Source organism: Sinocyclocheilus rhinocerous, unplaced genomic scaffold (genome assembly GCF_001515625.1).
Source record: "Sinocyclocheilus rhinocerous isolate Xijiao unplaced genomic scaffold, SAMN03320098_v1.1 scaffold2836, whole genome shotgun sequence".
Lineage (NCBI taxonomy): Eukaryota > Metazoa > Chordata > Actinopteri > Cypriniformes > Cyprinidae > Sinocyclocheilus > Sinocyclocheilus rhinocerous.
Window position 1 is genome coordinate 9,569 of NW_015665101.1, and position 10,132 is coordinate 19,700.

General features: G+C 33.3%; 1 protein-coding gene across 1 annotated transcript in view; it reads left to right on the forward strand.

The window, feature by feature from the left end:
- The window catches only part of gpr143 (G protein-coupled receptor 143), a 19,548-nt gene that overhangs the window by 570 nt on the left and 8,846 nt on the right, over nt 1–10,132 (forward strand). The window contains exons 2-7 of the mRNA XM_016542106.1: nt 1,251–1,360; nt 4,193–4,287; nt 4,356–4,448; nt 6,093–6,202; nt 7,991–8,099; nt 8,252–8,369. Coding sequence (XP_016397592.1) covers nt 1,251–1,360; nt 4,193–4,287; nt 4,356–4,448; nt 6,093–6,202; nt 7,991–8,099; nt 8,252–8,369 — 635 coding nt within the window. The remainder of the gene's footprint in view (nt 1–1,250; nt 1,361–4,192; nt 4,288–4,355; nt 4,449–6,092; nt 6,203–7,990; nt 8,100–8,251; nt 8,370–10,132) is intronic.

A 10,132-nucleotide genomic window follows, 5' to 3' on the forward strand; every position in this document is an offset into this window, starting at 1 on the left:
ACTTTCACACATACTACACACACACACACACACACACACACACACACACACACACACACTACACACACACACACTACAGTCTCTCTCACACACACTACAGTATCTCTCTCTCACACACACACACACACACACACACTACAGACACACGCACACACACAATCTGGGTCAGTCTGTCTGCTTCATAAGATCATTATAAAGTCAACTTTTGTTAGATATTACATGCTCTATCAGACAAATTATGTTTAAATGTTGGATTTTGAAGTTGATTTGCATCAATGAATTTATTATTTTATGTTCACAGCCTACAGTTATTCTCGATTGCTGACACACAATTCATGAAACAATTCACAACAACTTTCTCAGCTACAAACACGATCTCAAAACTACACACCAACTCGTGCAAAACTTCAGACTTCCAGGTCAAATGTCTGTTACAGTATACAGCATAAATAGAGCGGTGCAGATGCAGTAAAATTCTACACTACTGTAAAGTGATCTCACAGTAGATGAAAAGCACTAGAAGAGGAATGTTCAAAAACCAAACAACTGAATATACAGTAAACACACATTGGAATATACTATCAATAACTGTAAATAAATAAATAAATAAACAAATTCAGCATCCTCTGCTAAGTTGCATTACAGTATTGGTAATATCCTTATTTGTTATACCATAGCAGTTTCTTAGTCTTCTTAGAAAACACTTTCTCTGCAGTCGACTCTCAATGCAAGAAGTGCTTGGCTTCAAATCAATTCAACAGTAATGAGTTTGAGGCTGTGTGCATGCTACAGTATTTACAGTACAAAGAAAATGTGTGCTATTTGTGTTCATTCTGTGATTCTTGAGGTAGTTATATTGTGTGTTTGTGTTTTCTAAATGAGAACCTGGTCAAGCCTGTGCAAAATGATGCTGTTCTTGTGTAGAGTTCTGCAGAAAACAAATTGCAACGTGTGTGAAAGCAGGTGAAATGTGTCGGGGAAAGATGCATGTCTTTGTTTCGAGGACTGTGTGATTGTACCAAAATTAATGTGTTAGCAATCGAGAAAAACTGTTATAGGTGTCAAACCACACATGCTTTTCTCAGAAAGTGTTTTTATCAGAGAACACACAGCTGTTCATGAAGCTGAAGCCTGGGGAGAAAAGTGGGACAATTTGATATTAAATTCAGGAGAATCTTTCACATTTCAAGTAACATACTGTAGATGTTGTACAGTGTGCTCATGCTGACTGATATCTGCTGTTTGTCCAGGAATGGTGGTCCGCTCGTCCGTCTGGCTGGGTTTTCCGGATCTGATCAGCAGGATCTCCGCTGGGAACAGCACTGACGTCTGGCCGCAGGTGTTTTGTGTCGGCGGCGCGGTGAGAAAACCAGTCAAGAGCCTTAAAGCTGACAGTTACAACTGCATCAATCAAAGATTACAAGCAACCTTTCAACCTTTATTTAATTTTTTTCTTAGGCTATTTAACATCCAATACTGACAAAAATTAAAAGAATAATTCCTAAATATGTCTAAAGGTATAACATCATGCATTAAAAAAAACTCACTAACTTTGCCCATTTATTTAAATTATTTAAAAATAATATCTTCTCTACCCATCTAAATTATGGACTTTCTTTTCTCACAAAAATGTCTAGCAATATTTAAAATATGCTTTAAAATGAAAGATTATTCATACTATAAGGAACCTCTCATAAAACATCAACACAAAACAACTCCAAAATAACAGTAACTTACCTATGAACAGCAAAGCGAAATAAAATAATAGATTATTTACCATATGATATTCTATATATATTCATATATTTTCTTCCGAAATGAAAAATAAATAAATGCTAACAAAAATTAAAATAATAATATGTTAATAAAGTTAATTTTAGGTTCCATAAATAGAGGGACACATCAAACACCAAAACGTTTTGCATTTAGACAATTTTTTGCATTTTGTTTAAAAAAAAAAAGCATTTTCACAATTTTTAAAAATCAGAAAAATTATTTTGAATTTTTAAAACTAACACACTTTGCCCATTTACTTAAAACCATGCCTTCTCAATTAACCCATTTACATTCTTGACATTTTTCTACCAAATAGTAATATTTGGAATATGCAGGTAAGTTCAAATTTTTCCAAAATTAAATAATTTAACAAAATAGTATTTATTATAAGCTATATTAATTATATTAATGTCTGTTATTTATTTTATATGGAAATAAAAGGCAGTATGTTTTTAGTCTTCACTCTCTCTATATAAATATTATGTTTTAATCTAATATTTTATTGTTTTGTCAACTGTTAATATGAATTTACAATATAAATATAATAATTTAAAATTATAAATATATAAACATACAATTTTACACAAGTTATTACGCATTTAAGTTCACAAATAAAAGTTTTATAATTATCAAATCATTGTTTATTACAGTGGAATGAAAACCTTTAAAAAAAATCTTAATTTATTATTATTATTACAATTTTTCATAATTTTAAAAAATCCGAAAAATTTATTTTTTATTTTTAAAAATCACAATTTGCCCATTTAAATTCAAATCTTTAAGAATATGCATCTTTCCAGTTCAAATAATTGAATAAAACAGTATTTATTACAGGCTATAATTCTGTCAGAATAATGCATAGCCTATATGTGACCCTGGACCACAAAACCAGTCATAAGGGTCTATTTCTTTTTTAAAATTGAGATTTATACTTCACAGGATAGGACAATATTTGGTCGAGATGCAACTATTTGAAAATCTGGAATCTGAGGGTGCAAAAAAAAAAAATCAAAATATTGAGAAAATCATCTTTAAAGTTGTCCAAATGAAGTTCTTAGCAATGCATATTACTAATCAAAAATTAAGTTTTGATATATTTACCAGGGGTGTTGAAATTAATCATTGCATCGATGCAGTAATAATCCATAATCGATTATAGCCTACTGTCGTCATTCGCATACGTGCTTGTCACGCGAGCATTAAAAATGCACCCACTATTTTTAAATCTGAGATCTGGGCACATTTAGGGAAAAGCAAGCTTAGTGTGTGCGCTCGAGACAATCGCGGCGGCTTCACTGCACAGAATATGCGCTGAGAGACACGTGCGCAATGCTGTTATTTCAGTCTTTCACTTTAGATATGCTGCCACTGTCTATGATCTCATCAGTAATAATCAAACCGCAATAATGCTGAGGAAAAAAGAAAAACCCAGAACTATGATTATCTGTAAACTTTTTCGGAACTTTCGTTGCACCCGTTATTACGTTATATTTGCTTGTATGTTTTGAAGCTGTATTTATTTGGTTAAATTCTTAAGAATTGCTTTGATTTGTTATTAATTCGTAATTATTTTTAACTCTTTCCCCGCCAGCGTTTATGAAAAAAGTTGCCAGCCACCGCCAGCGTTTTTGCTGATTTTCACTAAAATCTCACGGCCCCCAGAATATTTTATTGTATGAATATCTGAACATGCATTACATCAAAATAAAGATCAGACCCTCTACTTTCAAACAAGAAAATCAGTTTTATTCTAGCATCAAGCATTGTTTTTTTTATCAACACTTGAATATAGGTAGGTTTCATAAAAAAAAGCTACATTTTGAGAAAATCGCATTTTTATCAAATACTACATCTGGATCATATTTAGCATTATTATAAAAGCAACGCTGCAGTAGATGGCGTACTCCCAAAGCTTGCACACTTTCTGGATCCACATTTCACTCGCTAACATTAGGCAGTTTTCATTTATATGCCGTTTATTGTTGATGATCGTATTATTTTTCATATGCTTACATATACGAGTTCGTTCGTTTCTGCGTCTTCCTCGTCTGTGTTTTTGATCGAGTGATTCTAGACTCATTCAGATGTGTAATAGCGCCCCCTAGCGTATAACAGCGAAAACACGGGAAATTCTGTGTTTGGCGGCGAAAGAGTTAAAAGTAGCCTGCTTATATAATTTCATAAAAATCGAATTGAATTGTAAAACCAGTGCCGATTCACAACCCTAATATTTACGGTAGGAAAATTACTTAATATTCTACAGATTTTTGGCATAAAAGAAAAATGTATAATTTTGACCCATACAATGTATTTTTGGCTATTGCTACAAATATACCCCAGCGACTTAACACTGCTTTTGTGCTCCAGGGTCACATTTGAGGTTTGCGGTCATGAATCTGGTTTTGTGTCTCTGTAGATGTGGATCCAGCTGTTCTTCAGCGCCTCCTTCTGGTGGACCTTCTGTTACGCGGTGGACGTCTTCCTGGTGGTGAAGCGCTCGGCGGGCATCAGGTGCGTCCCATCATGCACCTGTGTCTCCGAGCGCTGCAGCAGATGCTGATGTGTGTTGTGTGTTCCAGCACGATCGTCCTGTATCACATGATCACGTGGGGTCTGACGCTGCTGCTGTGTGTGGAGGGACTCGCCATGCTTTACTACCCCTCCATATCCAGGTAAACACTGATTCAACCACCGCAGGATGCAGTTTCATTCTTTTTCTGACATTCTTTAATTCCAAAAGTTCTTAACAGTGTGGTGAAAAATAATATGAAATATGGTTTTGATGCAAAAAACTATTGTGAAAAAAAATTATAATAATAAATTATGTGGACCTTGTTAATTCAATAATTAATTAAAAAACTTATGATATGACCCCTTTAGTACACTGTAAAAATAATTTGTAAATAAAAATGTATTAAAAAAAAATATTATTTAAAAATAATTGTAAATAAAATGACTGGATATAGGATTATTGGAGTAGATTTGACAAGAAAATACTATTTCAGCCTTTCTACTTCAAAATTAAATAATAAATAAATACTAACCAAAATGTAAAAAATAATGTCTAAATAGGTAAATAAAGTGTTAAAATTTCAAAATATAGGCACATCAATTACGTAAGCATGCATTTAAGCTCACAAATAAAAGTCTTCTAATTAGCAAATTTAATAAAAGTGCTGTGAAAAATATAAAATCTGGTTTTGATGCAAAAAAACTTTACTAAAATTATGTGGACCTCATTAATTCAATAATAAATTAATTTAAAAAAACTTATGATATGAGCCCTTTAGTACACTGTAAAAATAATTTGTAAATAAAAATTTATAAAAAATATTTAAAAATTATTGTAAATAAAATAAGGATTATTGGAGTAGATTTACAAAAAGATACTAGTTATGTCTTTCTACTTCAAAATTAAAAAAATAAATAAATACTAAGAAAAATTAAAAGAATAATATCTAAATAGGTAAATAAAATACTTTTTATTCCTCAGAAAACCGGCACATTAGGCTCACAAATAAAAGTCTTACAAATAATAAATTATTATTCATTACAGTGAAAAGAAAATATTAAAATGTTCTTAAAATCTAAAACCAAACATTTTTAAAAATCATTTTTTTGGTGCATAAAACATTTTTTTAAATTATTATAAATACAACAGATAATTGGAGTAGATTTGGCAAGAAAATACTATTTCAGCCTTTCTACCTCAAAATTTAAAATAAATAAAAATACTAACAAAAATTAAAAGAATAATGTCTAAATAAGTAAATAAACTTTAACTTTCAAAATAGAGGCACATCAGTTACGTAAGCATGCATTTAAGCTCACAAATAAAAGTCTTCTAATTAGCAAATTATTATTCATTACAGTGGAAAGAAACCCTTAAAATTTTATAAATATCTAAAAAATTCACAAAATTGTGTTTAATTCAACGTGTTACTATAAAAGTCTTCTAAATAACACATTATTATTCATTACAGCGAAAAGAACACCTTAACATTTTATAAATCTTTTTTTTTTTTTTTAAACCACAAATTCATGTGACTTTCTTTCTTTCTAATTATTTGTGAAATTTACTAGCAATTTCTGTGAAAACTGTTTCAAAGCAAATCCTGCACCAATTATTGCTAAAGATATATGTTGCACGTTTAATATGCAAATGAGCAACTCCAAGGTCACGGGTTTGATTCCCAGTAAATGCATGAACTAATAACATGCAAACCTTCAATGCAATGCAAGTCACTTTGGATAAAAGCAGCTGCCAAATGCATGAATGTGAATGTGATCTGACCTGAATGTGTTTGTCATGTGAGCTGTGAGAACGGCCTTCAGCACGCCATTCCTCACTACGTCACCACATACGCTCCCATGCTGCTGGTGCTCCTCGTCAATCCAGTGCTGTTCACACGGACCGTGTCCGCTGGTGAGTAGAAGATAAAAGATCAGTTTAACTTAAAGCAATAGTTCAGCCAGAAATGAACATTTGCTCACCCACAGATCATCCATATGAGTGTGTTTCTTCATCAGATTTGGAGAAATGTAGCATTGCATCAGTGTCTCAGCAATGGATGCTCTGCAGTGAATGGGTGCCGTCAGAATGAGAGTCCAAACAACTGATAAAAACATCACAATAATCCACACAAATCAAATCACATCATTAAGAAAAAACAAATCTATCACAGGGTTCTTACACCTTTTCCAAATTCAAATTCAAGCACTTTTCAAGGTGCATTTTCAAGTTTTTGCAGCACTTTAAACTGTGGTAAATTACATGTTTACACACACACACACACACACACACGCTTGAGTTTTTCACTTTAAACCAGATGTTATTGTGCTATTAAAAACCACAGGTTTGGATAGAATATAGCATTGCATAATATAAATAGCCAACATACAGTATATAAATTATAAAATAAAAAAGAAAGAAAGAATTTACAGGGTATCTGCAGAATTTTTAAAATAATATTTAAGGCTTTTCACCCTGCAAAAATAAAATAAATACTGTATGAGTGGGGTAGGACAATGTCTATTGTAACATATTAAGTCATAAAATGACTTCAAAAAACATGATTTGCAGCTCAAATACAGGTTTTCACAAACGGAAAGAGTTGTATAAAGTGACAAACCTCAAATTGAGAAACCTCAGCCTCAGAGAAACAAAGGAGGAACGAGTCAAAAGTATAAAGAGTTTTCAGAGGATGAATTTGCATTTTCAATAAGCCTGTCTGCTGTTTTTGTTCAGAACGAAAAGCTAATATGCCTTCAAAAATCAAAAAAATGTAGACGGTAAGATGTGTGTGCTTTAAATTAAAAATATTATTTACATTTTTGACTCATCCCTTTTCTTAAAAATAGTTTAAAGGCTAAAATGTGATGTTCTGTCTGCCACTAGGTGGCGCTTTTGGGACTGCAGAAATACAGCGGTTTAACGGCTGTAGCTACACAAAGCAGCGCTGGCTCACAAACGCTACTTTAGCAGACATTATACGTCGGTGAGATGAAACGATAATGCCTTTGAAACTTCTCTGAAGGCAGTCGGTTCACTTCAGAGATGCATTATTATAAAAACACCTGCGCTGCGTTTTGACTTTGAAATGTTTATTTTATTATTTCACTTTAATCTCGACAGTCTTTAACAGTTTAACTGAGCAGGGGCATTTTTGCTTACATTTTACACGGCTTGTAGCGCAGACTCTCCCATAAAAAAGCAACTTTACATTATTTTAACCATAATTTGTATTTGTCGTTTTCAAGCCAACGCTGACTGAAGCAGCAACCTCCCGACATGTTTCTCCCGCTCACACTAAAGCCACACGCGTTTTCATTTTATACAAAAAGCATTTCGTCTAGAAAGTGAACTAACGTTATTCAGAAATAAAGCACATTATTAATCAATGCAATTGCAATTTCAAGCAGTTTCAAACACTTTATCCAAAATGTAAGCACTTTTCAAACCTTGAAAACACTACGTTAAAATTCAAGCATTTTCAAGGATTTCAAGCACCCTGCTATCATTAAGACGTTTTTAACTCAAATACATAGAGTCTATAATCCATAATAACGCTTCCTCCAGTGAGTCAGTCTAATTTTACTGGCAATTTCTGAGTAAAAATTGTTTTAACGTAAATCCTACACTAATTGAGTTCATACATGACTCTGGATGTGATTCATCCCAGATAATCTCATGTCTGTCTGTGTTTTAATGCAGTGACGTCGCTGCTGAAGGGTCAACAGGGAATCTACACCGAGAACGAGAGACGACTCGGATCTGAGATCAAAATACGCTTCTTTAAGATCATGCTGGTCTTCGTCATTTGGTAAGAAACTCTTCACGAGAAGAGATTCATATCCTCCTCTTTAAACAGCCGTGACGGTTTTATAATCTGAAGGTTCCCTTAAACAAACAGTTCAATCAATAATGAACACATAATCAGTGAAAATCAGTTTTCTGTGCTCTTCATCACGTCAGCTGGCTGCCCAACATCATCAACGAGAGTCTGTTGTTTTATCTGGAGATGCAGGACGACGTTAAAGCCGGCGATCTGAAGAACGTCCGTAACGCCGCGCTCATCACGTGGTTCATAATGGTGAGTATTTCTGTTATGCACCAAATCGCATGACAGCGGGACCCGGGTTATATTTTTCAATCCCAATGCAACCCTCTAGTGCTCTAGCCTTAATGCACATCTATTTTCACTATTATTTTTGTCCCATCCATTGCTATGGTTGTCACTATTATTTATTATGCTATTTCGAGAGTGTATGTGTCCGAAAAACTAAAGTTTAATGCAAATTTTGAATGGATCAAGGGTGTACACTGCAAAAAAATTATTTTCTTACTCTCTGCCAATGGGGTAAGAAAAGTAATCTTAATTCAAAGGCTAAACAAGATTATTTTTCTTGCCCCATTGGCAGATATTTTTGCACGTTTTAAGCAAAAACTAACAAAATTTTGATAATTTTTTCAGAAAACAAGACGTAATATCTTAAGTCATTTTACTTGTAAAATAAATGCATCTTACATTTACATTTACATTTAGTAGACGCTTTTATCCAAAGCGACTTACAAATGAGGACAATAAAAGCAGTCAAAACTAACAAAATAGCAACAATATGTAAGTGCAAATGACAAGTCTCAGTTAGCTTAACGCAGTACACGTAGCAAGGTGTATATATATATATCTTGATTCAAGAATATTTAGATATTTATACTAGAAAACAAGATAAAAATACTAAGTAAGAAAATAATTTTTTGCAGTGTAGAATTTAGTAGAGAGGCTATGACATGTCCCTTTCAATATCCAATGACTACTAAATTGTCCCTAGCAATAATTTTGATCAAACAATGAAATATATGTGTATGTAACCACTGTTGTTGTAATTTTGGACGTAGTCAAGACGCTATGACATGATCCTACCAATATCAGACACTACTAAATTATCCCTAGCAATAATTTTGATCAAAATTGCCGTTATGTCCTCACCAATGCCAAAATCAAACCTACACCCATGGAATGGATTGTAAAGCCCCAAGAGCGCTCCCTTAATAATCACTAAAAAGCCATCACTCATCTTAGTTCATCGCGATCGATCTCACAAGAGTTCGCTATAGTCAGTGAATCTCTTATTTACATCGCATCTGCACTTAGTTGTGAGATGATTCACAGAACTGCACTGAGGAAAAAACAAACAAACTCAGTTTTTCAGCGGTGAGTGAATTCTGTCGAACTTAAACGCCTCTGATTGGCCATTGCGTTCAACTGATATGTCTGTGATTGGCCACATTGCTCAACGCTGCAAAATTACGTTGTAAATAGAAACTTTGGTGAAATGTGCGCATGTAATGATGTTGTGTTGGGAAGGTTACTTTGGAAATGTAATAGGTTACAGATTACATCTAAAATGTAATAAGTAGTGTAACTATTTCAATTACTTTATTAAAGTAATGTAACTGATTACGTTTGATTACTTTTCTAAATTTCTAATGTTAAACACAGTAGTATTTAACACTGATTACTGTCACTTTCGAAATCCTTCATCACTTGAATTAAGATTATAATAATTAAAGCACAGCCACCACAAAATTAGACTCACTTTGAGATCATTCTGAGGTTAAATACAGTTAAATCATGACAACTCTTGGAAGATTTTAGCATGGTGATGGATATGACAATGTTAATGTATTTGGTCTTGGTGGAATAGATCTGCTACGCTGCAGCTGCTGCTGAATTGCTGTAGTTGTAGATTATTGCTGCTGCTGCAAGCAAGTACGGGAGCTTGCTACTGCCAATGCATACAGCGATACGGTGCTGTGAGTATTTAAGACATGCTGCTGCTGCACAAATAGCAT